The sequence below is a fragment of the Atractosteus spatula genome, chromosome 6 (genome assembly GCF_055471065.1).
Source record: "Atractosteus spatula isolate fAtrSpa1 chromosome 6, fAtrSpa1.hap1, whole genome shotgun sequence".
Lineage (NCBI taxonomy): Eukaryota > Metazoa > Chordata > Actinopteri > Semionotiformes > Lepisosteidae > Atractosteus > Atractosteus spatula.
This window is the reverse complement of record NC_142711.1, coordinates 17,812,853-17,829,610: the sequence shown is the minus strand read 5'-3', so window position 1 is coordinate 17,829,610 and position 16,758 is coordinate 17,812,853. Positions and strand designations below refer to the sequence as shown.

Sequence of the window (16,758 nt, the reverse complement as noted above, 5' to 3'; positions counted from 1 at the left end):
GACACAGCTGCACCGCACCACAGTGAGCTCAGCGCCGCTACTAGTACGGCATCGCCCCGCTCCAACTTTTCTAACTTGGATACAGGTGTTTTCTACATTTTCTCGAAATCTATGTGTAACGTTAAAACTCCGCTTGATTTCGACATCAAAGAAAAACCGTTTTCTTCCAAAACACCATACAGCTGTCACGTATTCCAGACTTTAGTTATCTCTTTAATTAGTGTAATCTTAGGTCCTGTTGTTGTTTCACTCAGTTGAGCAGTTGGAAATATTTTTCAGTTGTGACCTTTATTATTATTCAGTTGTGACCTTTTAAACATAAATCAGAAGGACAGCAGACCCTGTTGGGCGAGCAGATCACAGATTCGGAAAAAAAAGCTTCCTTCATCAATGAAAATTACCTGAACGGCTCTGGAATCCTAAAAGCACACCTGTAATGAAGCAATGAGAGCCAAAATCAAGAGAGTTTCGTACATAAGTTCAGGAAGTGATCGATTTTAACTTAACGATACATTAAAGGTTTCTTTTTTACACCGATGAAGATGTAAGAAAAACGCACCTCACAGGTTCCACCGAGATTTGAACTCGGATCGCTGGATTCAGAGTCCAGAGTGCTAACCATTACACCATGGAACCGCTGTGCTCCCTTTTGATGTAGCAGCTGTGCATCTGAGCCCTGCAAACTGTTCCGTCCGCTTTCAGTCTCACAGACACGTCCCAATCCCGCTTAACAATCACCGATCAATAACCATCGGGCTCCAGATACTCCCCTTCTGCGCTCTGGATCATTTGTGGAAAGAGGAAACAGCGCTGAAGTATTCGTGTGGAGAATGGCTTCCTAGGTGCGCCAGTGGTGTAGTGGTATCATGCAAGATTCCCATTCTTGCGACTCGGGTTCGATTCCCGGCTGGCGCATCAAAACGTTTATTTTCTTAAACCTTTACAAAGCAACATAAAGTCTTCTTTTTTAAATCCTGTTCATGGATTACGAATGCAGTTTATCACAAGACTCTATAGTGGTTTTACACCAACACAAAGAAACCCCAAAAAAATAGATTTCAATTGATTAAAGAATCAGGCTACTGCTTATTGTGAAACTTACAATAAGCAGCGGGTGTTTCCACCCCGTGCCTACTGCAGTCTCGTCGGCCGTTGCCGGAAGGTTGCAAGCGCACAATTATTTAGTCAAAGTCACTGCTGGCAGACAGGAGCAGTAGGGTACAGAGCCCTGTCCAGGAGCTCTAGACGGTGCTCGGGGAAGCGCTAAGTCTGTTTTAGCACTGGGAGCGAGTATGAGCTCATTCCGGCTCTCAATCCATTCCGGTTCGGTTAATGTCGGACTGGGCATTTGAGGCTCTTTGGATCGCAATGTGAAAAAACAACTGCCTACAGCATGTGTCTTACCTAGATATCACGTTTAACAAAAGTCTGAGTGGAGGTGCCGGGGATTGAACCCACTGAGCTACATCTCCGACAGTTACACCCATCTGCAGCTGTTTCATTGAGTCTGTGATTACAAGCCACTCTACCAGGGCGAGACGACACACTGTATACTTTATCGGTAAAAATCGGTTGAGGACAACCAACACCGGGAGCTTTTGCTTCAGCCTTTATTAAGCTTTCGATCAACCTCTGAGTTGCGCTATTTTTAATTTTCAAGAGATTGTTCCAGAGAACAATAAAACAACGTCTTCCTTCGAGCCGGATTCGAACCAGCGACCTAAGGATTCCTAGCAGATGCCTCTACAGTCCTCCGCTCTACCAACTGAGCTATCGAAGGGACGGCCAGTGCTTCTTTCCTCACATGTTCAGCCTAAATTCGTGCGGTGTTCCTGGTCATTTCAATCTCGGTTCGACGTCAGGTTTTTAACTCGTTTCTTCACTCTTGTTTCAAGCGTTTCTCTCTCATTTGACTTCACGGGTACGCGTAATTTTTGTTGTAATATGAGAGCACTCTTAAGAGAAATTGCAACACTTTACAGCGAGTGGCTGGAGACAAACATTTCGTGAGTTCATTCCAATACCGCCCCTTGTCCAGTTAGGATCAGATCAAATAGTGCAGGGAGCTGCCCGCTCGCTCAGGTTTCTTGACCTCAGAACACAGGGGTCCTGCTCCTCACGGAGAGGGGCGGGTGCTGAGAGCAGCAGAGACACAGGTATCCGCCGGACACACATGCGCACAAAAAGGAGACCTCATCGTTCTTGTCTAGACTGTGAAAGAGACAGAATCAGCCTGGCAAAAGCTTGGGCGAGGTTTCAGAAGTCAATCCCGCGTTTTGGGGCGGGACACTCCGGTACTGTTCTGACTCTGAGGAGTGTCATATCCAGCAGTGTAGAACTGAACACTTTTCTTTCTGTCGCGGTCTTCAGCGCACGATTACAAATAAAAAAATACCCGAGACTAAATAATAACAGTAAATAAAACACGTGTTAAACTCACTTCAGGAAACTTTTAACAATAACATTTTACTAAACGTTTTTTTTTACATTTACCAACATCTGTTCAAAGAAAACTGCAGGTAATCAAATTGTTAAAAAAAGGAGTATGTTTCAATTAACAAGTATTTCTTTCCAAGTAACACACTGTGGATGATGAAACAATGGTGCTGTGGAAAATAAAAAGCAAGCAGAAACGGTGATTTGGAGATTCATCCAAATATTTAAAATTGGGAATACAGAGGGGAAACGCGGAACTCCCGGACTCCCCGTCTGAGGTGCGGGAGCGACAGGAGACGGGAAAACAAGTCAACAGTCCTCCCAGACGTGAGTGGTTAAACTCTGCCCGCATCATGGTAGCAGTTCGGGAGACGATTGGGCGAAATTGACCAAGATTGAGAATCTGCACTCTTGATTGGTCAAGTGTTTTCAGCAAGACGAACGTTGATTGGCTAAGACTAGCATGACTGAAAAGAGAGGCTACTGGTCGCAAAGGGGAATTAGCTCAAATGGTAGAGCGCTCGCTTAGCATGCGAGAGGTAGCGGGATCGATGCCCGCATTCTCCAGCCTGTTTTGTATCCCCAAGCAGCGAGTAAGGAAGTTGAAATTTCATAGTTTTTGTCCACTTTGTCCAGTTTGAAACAGTACGTCATGTTTAAACATTTTGTTTAGCTGGTTCTTACACGTAGATACGTAAGGTTTTCAGTGATTGTCCTTAGAATAATAAGCAATTCTAATTAATAATGTGATTCTGTATCAGCAATTAGCGGGCTTTAGGTGCTTTCAAATTTCTACCGCTTCTTCCACTGAACAGCATCTCAGTGGTGTGTAGTAAACAAACGGATTAGAAAAAATACTATCAGCAAATTACGCGTAATAAAAACAAAAAAAGGCTCCAGGCATTTCTTTGCATCTATCCGTTAAGTCAATGCAAATGATCAAGCAGGGAGTGAATTAACAGATGTTAATTACATTAATACACTATAATGCTTATGGCAGTTCGGACATTGAATTGTTAAGGTAATGCCCTGGCTAATCTTATGTTTTTAAGTCACAGGCAATTTCATTTCTTCATTAGGTAATAATAGAGAACACCTAATTTTTCTGCGCACGTGTAGTTTTAAAAGCTGTGATTGGTTCCCTTCTTCCGGAATAAAGCAAGTCGGCTGAGCGTGGTCCTAAATCTTCTGTTTTAGTGGGGGTTAAAGAACCGATTAATAGAATGGACGGTGGTTTTGAAGACCAAGAGCTGCGTGAAGCGCAGAGAGAGTACTTGGATTTTCTGGATGATGATGTAGGCGAATACGTTTTTTTACATCCGTTTGACCCATAGGTGTTTGTGTTTTCAGTTGTTACCCTAAGTCCGCGATGATTAAGCTTTCCACTGTATTTGCCACATCAAACGTATCAACATAAGGCTGCATATTTAACATGTACGTTTCTAATGCAAAAAGCAAGAACTCCCAGTGCTATGTCTGTTGGGCTATTTGGTCTTGGGATGTGAACAGCTTGTTTGAATAAGCGTACTGTAGAAACTGCTGGCGGTCGCCCAGCTGACACATTATATATTACAGCTGCTAAAGAAGTTTACTGCCTGTCGCGTCTGTGAAAAGTCTTTCTGCGTGTGACGCAAAAAGCTCATCAGTTGGATGAGTAAGAGCGTAATTACAGCTCTAGTTAGAAATTAATGGCCTTTCATCTCCTTGCCTTACCTCGCTAACTGAGTTCTAGTTGTACAAGCCGTTCAGCATTTCTCAGAAGGCAGAGAAACCTTTTTTTTTTTAGACTTCCCTGTTAGCAAACGAAACATTAAAGTTGCTTTGGAGCTGCGAAGCGAGTTCGATTAAATAATGTTCCGGTTTCTTTTGCGAGATTGAGAAACTTATAATCCGTTCTGTCTTTTTTCCCCCCTGCAGCAAGATCAAGGTGTTTATCATGGGAAAGTAAGAGCTATGGTCTCAGAAAATCGCTGTCGTTTAATTGTCAATATTAACGATCTCCGAAGAAGAAATGAGAGGAGAGCCAACTTGTAAGTATTCTTAACTAGAGGACTATAAACTGATGTGAGATGCTGTAGGACAGTTAGCGTCAGAACTATTTTAATATGAAAGGTAAACGAGGGGCTTACTTCTTAACCCCGTGGAAGTAGCAGTGTACCTGGTGATTGTTCACAGGACTCGAGGAAAAGGAAAAGTGTCTTCATCGCCCGTTTGGTTACAAACAGATTCGCTCATGGTAGCCTGCTCACCTTTGTTCATCACAGCAAAACCGGAGTGAGAGCAACGGTCAAATCACTAACCAGAAGTTATATACAGTTCATACTCTCTCAAAAAAGGAAAAACAACTTCACGGCTGATTGTATTTGTTGCTTAAAGTTTAGGAGTCGGCTCCCCTTGCGCGGAAAACGTCTGTGAATCCTTGAGATGGAACATTGAAAGTAATATGAACACTTAAGTCTGATTCTCTGTAATGTTTTATTTTTTTCTCCATGTAATATATAGAAACGAAGTTTCCCGATTTGTATCAAAATTACCTTGGTAAATTTTCATGTTCGTATTAATTGTGTGAATTAATGTTGGATGGCGGTCTGAAACTCTGAGGTTTTTAACAGATGTTTTGGAATTTGTCTCCTAAAAGACTTTCAGCATTCCTTGACTTTTTTTTTATATTCATCTGCAATTTTTTATTAAGATTTGTAAACGCTCGTGATTTTATGAGTAGTAGAATTTGGACTTTGGGGAAACCACCTTTAATGAATTATTGTATGACAACTAAATTGTGTGCGGCATATTATTATGCCAATACAAATCGATTTTCTTCTCTTGGTAATTTTTCCTGAGTTTTAAAAAACAATCGTATTGCCAACTTGCCATCACAACTCGGCAAACCCTTCTTGAGCCCTCCAGCAGCCTCACCTCTGGGTGTCAGCCCCATGGCAGGCTCTTTATCAGCTGTATGGGCCAAGAAGCCAATGGCTCTACATTAGTGTTCCTTGAAGATCACACGCGCTAAATGCATAAGTACATCACGTGGGCAGGCAGCCAGTGCTGTCTCGAGGTGGTGTTTTTAACGTCTGCCAAAAACGAGCTGCAGTCCCAATTTCTCAGCCTGGTTTTAAATCTCAGAAACAAAATTTAATTAATTCAATGTATCTCGAAATTGGACAAATTCAGAATTAAGTACACATTTGTGAGCTTCATAAAAGTACTGCAAGTCGCCATGTCACAAACCAGGTCTCTCCACGGGCGAGAGTGAGAGTTTGCACAAATTCTGATGTGATGTGGCCCTTCCTGCTCACTAATCCCGTTAATGGCTAATGTAATGCGATGTACAGGTTGTGCAGCAGACGTTTTCCTGCGGAAATGTTCCAACAAGATCCGCTTGTTGGAACAAGTAGTATTTTGTTGGAAAAACTGTCTAAATGTCGGGGGCGATATTTTTATCGCATTGGAAGAGATGTTTTCTCAAGCCTTCTTCACCTCATCAGAAACTGAGTAGCCTTGTTCTGAATCGCGAAATATGGAGCTGCACGTACCTGGAAATTCAATCTATTTTGTGATGTAAATTGCACAATACTATGCATGTTTTGCACAATATGTACATTTTACTGCTCACTCCGGTTTTAAATACAATCATCAATGCTGATATATTTCAGAGTCAGAAAGTCTTTAAAAAAAGCATTGCAGTTTCCCCTAATGTATAGCCCCACAAGTTGTCCATTTTTACCTCGAACTGAGCGCCATACGGGAAATCGTGAAGCTTTTCTGACTCAAACCACTTCATGGTCCAGAATGGCTGATTAGGTGTAGGTCTTTCTGAGAGAGATGAGATTCCGCTTATCAATTTGCTGATCACCTTGATCAATTTGATCCTGATAAATCAGGCTCTGAGGGACTGGGAAGAATGAATCAACATGTGGGAAATGGGACAACTGTGGACCTGCAAAAGCCCAAACCTTCAGCTTTTCGAACGCATGCTCACATCTTTTGACCCATGATGGGTCACCTTAACTTCTAACCTGCATAAGAAGACCCAGTCTTGCCTACGTGGAGTTTGGAGCACATTCAGTTTTTAAGTAACTGTAAGTTACTGAATATTAGGTTTGAAACAATGTAGTAGGCGTCTTCATGCTAAACTCTTCAGGTCATGTTCATTCTGAAATGGACTAAGCTTTTCAATGGGACCTGCCAGTTCCCTTTTGCCATTATTCACCTGATGTTAATTTTGGTCCCGTTTTACACACTTTCCTTCATTCCTGCCTCATGAGACAGTACATCTACTGATTGGACAACAAGAAAAACTCCCCAACAGCCCCCTGCTATTGATGCTCAGCATCTTGGACTGTTGAATAATGAAAAGCATGTTTATGCGTTATATTTAGTTTGGAATAATCTTTCAGTCTTTTTAACCTTTCTGGACGGGCACAATGGCAAATCAGACCGTGCTTGATTCTTTTTGCGTATGCCCAAAACTGTTGGTGATCTGAAAACTTTGTCGCTCAGGACTGACTCGTGAAAATGTTAGAAATTTATGCCATGGATCAATAGTTTTCATTTGTTTTCCAGGTTGGTTAACGATGCGTTTAAGGAGCTCATTGCTTTTCAAAGAGCCTTGAAAGATTTTGTGGCCTCCGTTGACGGGACCTATGCCAAGCAGTTTGAAGAGTTCTTTGTGGGCCTGGAAGGAAGTTTCGGAGGGAAGCACGTCTCTCCACGCACGCTGACTGCACGTTTACTTGGCAACATGGTCTGTATCGAAGGAATCGTCACCAAGTGTAAGATTGTTTTTCATTGTTCAATTTGTCCATCACTAGATCTATTAGCTACATAAAGAGGAAGTCATTTTGAGATAAGGGGGCTATCCAAATACCAAATCAATCGCACCAGGTTTGACTCCCTTATGCTTGTCGGCCCTAATAGAAATTTTAACAGTTTGTAGAAAACGTGGAATTAGAGGCATATTTCTGTAGCTCCTTCCTCCCCAAAAAATGTTGTCAGACCACCATAGTTGTCTGATAATGATATGTTATCATTATCATAGTTGTTAATAATCTAGTGTTTTGCTCCAGCAGTTGTGGCATGACACAGTCGCTCTTTCTGACCTTTTCTTACAAGGTTCACTGGTGAGGCCCAAGGTGACCCGTAGTGTACACTACTGTCCTGCTACTAAGAAAACGCTTGAAAGGAGGTACACTGACCTCACCTCTTTAGATGCTTTTCCTTCAAGTGCAATCTACCCAACTAAGGTATGCTCTTTTCAGTCTGCCTACTGCTGCAGAACCTGGTTCAACAAATCGGATATTCTGTGACTTTGTGTCGCGGTTAGTTTCAGCTGGAAGAATAGCCTCTGATGGACTGACATCCCATTCAGGGTGTTTTTTCCCTTGCGCCCATTGCTTGTTGGGATAGGCTACGGCTCTCCTGCGCTCCTGAATTAAATGAAGAGGTTAGAAGTAGGATGAATGGAAGAATAGTAGCAGGATCAGTTTTGCTGGGGTAGTTAATTCATAGCTCTCTTTCAGGGCAACACATTTCTACAGATAGTGTTAAGGGCATGCAAACCTTTAAGAATAAAGGAGGAATGTCATATTTCAGTACTACAACCTAAAATGCCATGTCAATTTTTTGTTTGTGAGTGCTGGTTTGTGCATGCCTGGGAGGTCCAGGCAGACAGACTCGGAACTCCTGGAATATCGTTCTACAGGATGAAGAGAATAATCCTTTAGAGACAGAATTTGGGCTCAGTACGTACAAGGACCATCAGACGCTGACCATCCAGGAGATGCCCGAAAAAGCACCTGCAGGCCAGTTGCCTCGCTCGATTGACATAATCACCGACGATGATCTGGTTGACAAAGTCAAGCCTGGAGACAGAGTGCAGCTGGTAGGAGTCTATCGTTGTCTCCCAGCCAAGCACGGAGGCTACACTTCAGGCACGTTCAGGTAACATGAAACATGATCTTGCCCAGTGGGCTCCTGATAGTGGCTTTTTTTAAAAACGCTAGCATATCTTAGTAGATTATTGTTGTCAGCTGTTTGCATACACAGAAATTCATGTTGCAGTACATTTTTCACCTTTTTCCTCTATCTTTTAGGCCTAAGTGTTGAGTTTTTCCTTTACTGTTAAATAAGCCCTTTTTTAATTCTCCCCTTCTGAATAGGACAATCCTACTTGCCAACAATATAAAGCTTCTGAGCAAGGAAATGGCTCCTACATTTTCTGCTGATGATGTGGGCAAGATAAAGAAGTTCTGTAGAACCCATTCCAAAGTATGTATACTTCCAAAAAGTCAAAAAAATCTTTATCCAATTTCAGTGTTAACCATCTCTCATGTTATTTTTGTGGAAATGTATTTTTTTTTGCATTCAGTAAATAGCTCACTCAAGCCACTTTTAGTCTTTTAAAGGAGTATAATTGAAGGGCTGCCTGGAACAAACTGTGCTATGTTCTTGTACCAGGTTCCTTAGTATCCTTTAAGATGTGGCTGTAGGCTGACTAGTGGATCTGTATACAGCAGCCCAATGAGTGAGAGGTCATTTGGCCATTCTACATCTGGAAACTTGGTTCTTGAAATATTGGCTTGACCATATTGATACCTGTTGAAGTGTGTGTTGGTTTGCAGGACCCTTGGACGAATGCAAAATTCAGTGGAATTGATCCCACACGTATGTGCAGTTCTCCCTAATCATGCAATGGAGACAAGTTATTACATGGCTGTTGTATTAATCATTCTTGCAGTTCAGTTAAACATGGAGTTTCTAGGAGGCGGTAGAACAAGCATTTTGCTTAGGTGGTTGACCAAGACCTTTTACATATAAGAAGCATATTAATTGCTTTTTTTTCTTAACCTTAACCAGGATGTCTTTGAACATTTGAGCAAGTCGCTGGCACCTAGTATCCATGGCCATGAGTATATTAAAAAAGCAATTCTGTGTCTGTTGCTTGGAGGAAATGAGAAGGTTTTGGAAAATGGGACACGTATAAGAGGCGATATCAATATCTTACTAATAGGTAAGATTTTGTTTCTGCATGCCGATTTAAAAGGCTTCTCTTCACAATCTTGACTTGAGTGAAATGTGCATTTTCTCCTTTAACAATACAAACCAACATAAGATAGTAAGTATAACACCTTAAGGAGCCTAGCTGTAATCAAAGGGAAACTTTTAAATTCAAAATCCATAAAGGTCCAGTGTTTTATGGTGACATGATGCAGATCCTAAAACACGGCTCTACTCTGGAAGAACTGTTGTTGGGCCTGAAGCAAGCTTTAGGGAAAATCCAAATGATGGAAATCTGTTGTTGATCTGTTTACTACAACCACTTGCATTAGTAACTTCTCACGTTGGAAGCATTTTTAAGTAGTAAAATATTTTTTGGTGGTACAAACGTCTCGGCATCGGTTTTCAGTCGAGCACTGTGGACTTTCAATCCTCCTTTCATCTGCATGAACTGCTTTCTGCTGAATCTGCTTCCTTCAGGCGACCCTTCTGTGGCGAAGTCCCAGCTGCTGCGCTATGTGCTCTTCACGGCTCCGCGGGCCATTCCCACCACTGGAAGGGGGTCATCAGGGGTGGGCTTGACCGCAGCCGTCACCACGGATCAGGAGACCGGTGAGCTGACCTGAACCCGCCCGTTGCTGGCGCCGGTGCCTGTTGGTTCCATCGCGCGTCGTGAACCCTTCCTCGCTTCTCCGCAGGAGAGCGCAGGCTCGAGGCCGGGGCCATGGTGCTGGCGGACCGAGGCGTCGTCTGCATCGACGAGTTTGACAAGATGTCGGACATGGACCGGACCGCCATCCATGAGGTGATGGAGCAGGGCCGCGTCACGATCGCCAAGGCAGGGATCCAGGCTCGGCTGAACGCTCGCTGCAGCGTGCTGGCCGCAGCCAACCCGGTTTACGGGAGGGTGAGTAAGAGCTACGTCGGTGCAAAAGGGGAAACGAGTGGCACGAGGAGCAGTAGCAGCTACAGGTATGGGAGGGAAACTTTGTGGGGAATGTAGCTCTCAACGTTGCGTTTCTAAACCAAGGTTGCAATGCTTCTCTCCGCCTGCAGCGGCGTAATCAATGTGGTTAGATCATGGCACTCTTTGTAAGCGGTGTTGCGAGTAATATGCAGCCTTTTGAACCCGAGATTGAAACTGTCTACAGTAAGCCCCTTCCTGACATGGGTTTGCCAGAACACGTCACAAAAAAAGCGACCAAAATTTCCCCAAGCATTGGAAGTGTCACGACAAGGTGGAAATTGCACTGGAGCTCTGCTGAGTTGTATTTCTCATTACATCTCATATCCTCATGTTCTGTTATGGGCAGCACTGCGATATTCCCAGCATCCCAGTCCACTGTTGCTCTTTTCCCTCTTCACACTGTTTTCACTGGTTCTATTCATCATTCTATTAATCCATTCATTTGGAAAAACGTACCGGTTTTTCCAGTTTATTGTGGGTTTTCCCTGCATTCCGACTGCTCAACATGGTGTCACCGAGTCATGAGGTTGAAAGTGAGTTGAATGGAGAAAACTTGGCTAAGATGGAATTATCTGCCGTGTTGTTCAAAGTGAGTGAACAGATGGAGTGAGTGTGAAAAAACACCAAGGTTGCTTTCTTTGGAACCCTATGAAATCTTAAAATAAGATCTTCTGTACATGCTATTGCACACTAAGTTATTGAATTATTAAAATAACCCTCCATAAACAGTGTAAAAAATATCTGGTGATAAGTGGGGATTGTGTGCAATCTATTTATTGACAACCAATTTTCACATAAGCTGTTGTGTTTCTCCAGTGTACAGAGATGGAGAAACATACTGTATAACCCCTGTGTTAGAAGATGGCCTCACTGTATTCCAATTAGGGACAACTTGCTAAAAGGTTTGAAATCCTTGCAGCACTGATAAGTGTTGAAATGAGGATTTATGTATGAAACTGCAGGTGTTCACATTAGGCCAATGAAAGAAAATGTCCACCTGCAAAATGTATTTTTCCAAATGGTCATTGATTTGTTTTGCCTCTAACCTCCGGAAATGGGTATGAAATTTATCAAATAAAATTGGAGGTCTTAAACTTGTTTTGGGTTACTCTGCAATGATCTTAGTTCCTCCAGATCGTTCTTCTCTATCCTGGGAACTGACTCTACATGTCCATCTGTGCAACAGTGGTGTGGTCTGCAAGCTGACATTTACAGCTGAACACTGCTCTGCAGTTAACACAGCTGTGACGGTACTCCCACAGTGCTGACAGTTCTGTCTGCTAGACAGTTGTGGCACCAAAAGCAGAACATTAATCATGCAGGTTTGATGCTTCACCTTGTGTGTTCCATTTTAGATCATCCACCCATTGCACATCAACTGATCCAACAGGTTGGTGCTTGACACTGGACAGTACATTGATGGTAAATTACAGTGGTTGGAACGGAGTTGTATAGCCTCTAATTGAGAACAAAGGTACAGTCTTGCTTCAGCAGCAGTTTGTTAGCCTTACGATCTGTTGAACTGCCTTCCTAAGATAGGTTCTTTACTTTTCTTTGGAAAGAAAGGTTTGGTAAGACATTGGATGGTTGTATTGCCTGAAATTGCCAAAAATGAATATGATTTAAGGTTGTCTGGGTACCACACAAGGCGGCAGAGAGCGTTATTTCAATGTGTGCGATATCGGCAGATGTTCATTTCATTGTTGAAAAATGACCCACACCAGCATTTATACTTGAGTTCTCATTTGACCAGCCCCCCATGTCTTTCTGGTAGGCTATTTCTCACCATGAAACTCCCAGATAAAGATCTTTGCTAGAAGGACATTTGGCGCTGCTGTCAATGATCATTAGCTTCCATAAAAGTGAAAATATCTTTTGCCTTTACAGTATGATCAATATAGAACCCCAATGGAGAATATTGGATTGCAGGACTCTCTGCTGTCAAGATTTGATCTGTTGTTCATAGTCTTGGACCACATGGACCCCGACAGTGACAGAGAGATCTCTGAGCATGTTCTTCGTATGCACAGATACAGAGCTCCCGGAGAGCAAGACGGCACTGGTAAGAGAGGACTTTCTTCGTTCGTAAAGCACGTATTAAACTGAATTTTCGAGTGTAAGTGTTTTTGTAAGGCTTTAACTTTCATATCTCCAGTTCAATCACTGATTTAATTGAACTCGCATTCCAAGCAAATTGTGGAAAAATTAACCTCAAAGTTCGTATTATGCCATGATAAATTTATACTGTACAACACTCCATTTTTCATAGCTTTCAATTCCAGTTCAAGGATAACTTAGCATAGAAATACAGGTCTGCATTCAGTATTTTTTCAGTTTTAATACACTTTGGGGTTGCGTTCTGGAGGGTAAAGAAACCTTGAGACCTACAGTAGCTCTGTCTAATCTCTAACTTCAGCAGTTGTGCGGCTAAGCTTTCAAACCGTTCCTTAATAGTGGCTATTAATACAACTTCCAGAGACTTCTATGAAACTTTTTTCAAAGGCTTTGTGAAACTCCTGGATGACCTGGAGCATTAGAGGATAGAATATACATCTTTTGTTTTAAGCTTTCTTACAGGATATAAACTTGAATATTATGCTGTTGCTATTCAGCACTCCTTTCATGATTTGCAAAACATTGATGTACACCTGCCTTTTTGATAAATTGTTAGCTTTTCGTTTAAATGCTTAAAAGATACACATACATATCTCTGATTGGCACTGGTCCTGAATCTTCATGCCTAAATTAACACTTGGTCACCCAAATTTAGTGCAAACATCGTCTGAGGGATCTTAAAATGTATTTGGCTATTGATTTACATTGCATCTCTTCATCCCCCCCCCCCATTTCAGCTCTGCCACTGGGATGCACAATAGATCTGTTTGCCACAGAGGATCCAAATATTACCGAAGCAGCTGACCGAGAACTTCAGATATATGAAAAGCGGGACAATCTTTTACACGGACATCGAAAGAAAAAGTATGTTCTTAATTTTACCTGAAAATGAATATCTAGCCTAAATGATGTTGGCACAGAGTAACCTTTTTCCAATTCAGGACATTTTTAGCGGTCTTTGTTTTGTTTTTATGTCTAGTCCATTTAATATGGAGTTATTCTTTTTTTTATAATACTGCACAAAACTCTGTTATTCTGTATTGAAATTGGGTTTTAAACCAATGTGCACTTGTCAGTCAAACTGTTATTCTGGCTTGGCAGAGAGAAGATAGTCAGCATGGAGTTCATTAAGAAGTACGTACATGTTGCCAAGCTGATGAAGCCCCTGCTGACCCAGGAGGCTGCAGACTTCATCTCTGAAGAGTACTCCAAGCTGAGGAGTCATGATCAGCTGAACTCCGACTCCGCTCGGGTAAATAGTCATTGACAGTGGGAGAGTCTCTCGCTTCCGCACCACTGAGAAAGCAGTCAGTAGGTTTGTGACGCGACGCTGTTTCTCCGGCATCCTCAGACGATGCCGGTCACGGCCAGAGCTCTGGAGACGATGATCCGATTGGCCACGGCCCACGCGAAAGCCAGGATGAGCAAAGCTGTTGAACTTCAGGACTCTCAGGCGGCTCTGGAGCTCATTCAGTTTGCTTACTTTAAAAAGGTATGCGTTTTGTTTTGTGTGACTGAGGTCAAACACCCCTCCCTCCCTCCCCACCTCTTTATTCTTACAAATCTCAACTTTGTTTTCTCAGATTTTGGACAAAGAAAAAAAGAAAAAGGTGGACATGGACAGCATGAATGGCGACATCCCTCAAAGTCAAGAGGATTCAAGCCAGAGAAGCATGAGGTAAATCAACAGTTTTTAGAGTCTTCCCACGACACAGCTCTGGGAGATCTGTGATAATATATCCCCTCCCTCCATTCACAGAAAGAGTTCTAGGCTCATGTCCAAGGATCTGGATTTGACTGAAGCCGAGGACATGGATTGCTATGACTTCAGCCTTGATGAACAGCATTCGGACGTGCAGCGTGAGTTTTCATAAGGCTTTTTACAACTTGGGACGTAGATGCAGCAAATGGGTTTTGATGCACAGGCTGAAGGAAAAGATTTTAAAATAACTTTTTTTTCTGAAATGTCAGTACAATCATATTAAACCCCTGTCGATCTGAATTTAGTTCCTGCTGTTTTTGCATTACTGGTATAGTGGGTTCTGGACAAAGGCACAGACGTGCAGAAGACAGAGGAACACCAAAGAAAAAGACTGAAGTCCACAAAGACAGGTAGAACCCTAAGCGTGATTTTTTTTTTTTGCTTTCAAGAGCTTGTGGTTATTTGAATAGTGTATTTATGTGAAAATGCTTCTATGCGATATAATGTTCAGGAGATAAATGACTATGGAGTTTAGATTAAATTGAATAAATGAAGCTTTAATATTACACCTCCGTTATTGTAAGTGATCTTTAAGAAACCTATTAAACCTTGATTTATAGAACCAAGTTTAAAGCCTCAATAGAATTTAAATTGTCAAAGTTAGTTAAACGTTGTGCAAACTTTAAACCTGTTCTTGGGCCCTTACCCAAAGAGCCTCTAGCACAAAACATTCTAGACACAACCTGTTTTTTTCTCCATTTTGAACCTTTTGTGCATAGTTCTTTTTTCCAAAAAAGGCTATTTTCAATTGTAATATGCTGTGTTTCCAAAAGTCAAAGGTAGGCTGCCTGACACTTTGTTCCTGTATTTTCTAATTTAGTGCATTGAATTAAAATCTGACAAGCCTCTCTGTCAGAGAAGTGCTTTTCACTCCGCTATTGAAGTTAACCAGGGCTGTTGCACTTATTTTCTTGGTTTTCTTCAAACCAGGCTGAAACTGTTCAAGGCAGCGCTGCTGAAAGCTTTCAAAGCGACCCGCTCTCAGTCCATCTCGATTCCAGAGGTCATCGCGAACATCAATAAAGGCAATAATGACCTGTTTGAGCCCGACGAAGTCAAGCAGCTTCTCGGTCAAATGCAAGATGACAATCAGGTTATGGTGTCAGAAGATGTTGTTTTCCTGATATAGTCCAGCTGACCGATGACATGTTTAATTGAGAGGTTGTGTGTGCGCACTTTTGTAATTTCACTTTTGTAAATCTCTGTACGGCTGTGTATAAATGTTTGTTTTTCATAAGGTGCCCTAATGCCAGTGTCTGCAATTGGGTCCACCCAAGTGTGCTGAAGTTTCACTCAAGGATAAATCTTAAAAGTACAGCCATCATTCTTGCGCTGTAAGCTAGTAAACTTAAATTTTAAGGTCTATATATTTAGAGTATTGAGTCATTTACTCTTCCTAATGCTTTGTAGAAGGAATAAAATATGAAAGTTAAAATGCTGTAAGTCACTGTGCATATAGGTTGTGCAATAAAAAAAGCTCTTTATGAACTAATCTTTAAATTTATGGCTAATGTGGGTATTTTAGCTTTCATTAAAAATCGAAATTGGTCATTTATGGAAAAAGCTTGGTAAATGTTTCCTTATCTGGTAAAGCATGTGGAGCTTTATTACACTAATTAGAGGTATAAATGGGGAATATTTTAAGGACTACTGGGTTCCAATTAAACTCAAATCCTAAAGCTAACCTCTCCAGATCCTCCAGTGTCCTGAACATTGGTGCGAAGTGCAATTTTTAATGATTGAAGAAATGTGGAACTGCCTGGAGTTGCACATTTAATGTGCATACAGTTCTGCATCTTCTCAAGTGACTGTCACCGTCCTTTCCTTGAGAAAACACCCCTTTCTCCCCATGTGCTGACTACACTAACATTACTTCTAGTATGTAATGTAGCAAACAAGTTAATTCAGGTTTTCTTATACTATATTCTAGCATCATGTAGGAATTATGCAACCTACAATGTAACATTAATAATGAACAAGGAAATGGTGTTTCAATTATTTTAAAAAACTTTAGTACTTCCTCATCCTTTGGAGGTCCCTATACTCTGTGCTTTTTCAGTTGACATACAGTATTACTGCAGTGCCACACAGAGTGGTCTCTTTGATGCTCATTACTGAGAGGTGTATCTGTATACTCCTGCAACTAGCAATGATAAAGGTATTATAAATCTGTTAGAAATGTTATAAGCTACAGCTTATAAAATTCCAAATGTTTTTCTAGTTTATCATCACCTGATGGTTGTTATTAAGATGAAAGACTATGATACAATGCAGAAATGCAGTTTACTGGATTATACAATAGTTGTCTTAAAATTCCTGTTAAGTGACTCTGGGTGACTCCAAAAACCTCTTTTGAAACACCCAGTCTAGTATTTTATAGCTCTTAATCTGTTGGCAACTTAAAATGCGATAGACTGAAAATGAAAGCTTTACAAACATATGTTTCAAATGCAAGTAGATTATTTTGGCCTGAAATTCA

At 41.6% G+C, this 16,758-nt stretch overlaps 1 protein-coding gene and 4 non-coding genes across 5 annotated transcripts; 3 read left to right on the top strand and 2 right to left on the bottom strand.

Moving 5' to 3' along the window:
• The first annotated feature begins 536 nt into the window (after positions 1-536).
• Positions 537-16,467, top strand: mcm3l (MCM3 minichromosome maintenance deficient 3 (S. cerevisiae), like). The gene is made up of 18 exons (XM_088918123.1): positions 537-544; positions 2,679-2,763; positions 4,354-4,466; positions 7,003-7,211; positions 7,552-7,682; positions 8,141-8,379; positions 8,598-8,706; positions 9,295-9,448; positions 9,916-10,047; positions 10,134-10,342; positions 12,290-12,464; positions 13,255-13,381; positions 13,619-13,769; positions 13,869-14,009; positions 14,101-14,195; positions 14,277-14,377; positions 14,554-14,629; positions 15,210-16,467. Exons 1-18 carry the CDS (start codon positions 537-539, stop codon positions 15,406-15,408), a joined length of 2,454 nt encoding a protein of 817 aa, XP_088774249.1. The 3' UTR covers positions 15,409-16,467.
• Positions 565-636, bottom strand: trnaq-cug (transfer RNA glutamine (anticodon CUG)). The gene has a single exon. It is a non-coding gene; the product is annotated as a tRNA-Gln (tRNA).
• Positions 845-915, top strand: trnag-ccc (transfer RNA glycine (anticodon CCC)). The gene has a single exon. It is a non-coding gene; the product is annotated as a tRNA-Gly (tRNA).
• On the bottom strand, positions 1,693-1,780 carry trnay-gua (transfer RNA tyrosine (anticodon GUA)). Its single transcript is given in 2 exon segments — positions 1,693-1,728; positions 1,744-1,780. It is a non-coding gene; the product is annotated as a tRNA-Tyr (tRNA).
• trnaa-agc (transfer RNA alanine (anticodon AGC)) lies at positions 2,931-3,003 on the top strand. Its single transcript has one exon. It is a non-coding gene; the product is annotated as a tRNA-Ala (tRNA).
• Positions 16,468-16,758: the final 291 nt, after the last annotated feature.

Bases quoted from the DNA above. Each gene is read 5' to 3' on its own strand.
- mcm3l (XM_088918123.1), top strand. The intron at 8,380-8,597 runs GTAACATGAAAC...CCTTCTGAATAG, and splicing joins TACACTTCAGGCACGTTCAG to GACAATCCTACTTGCCAACA. The intron at 12,465-13,254 runs GTAAGAGAGGAC...CCCCCATTTCAG, and splicing joins CGGAGAGCAAGACGGCACTG to CTCTGCCACTGGGATGCACA.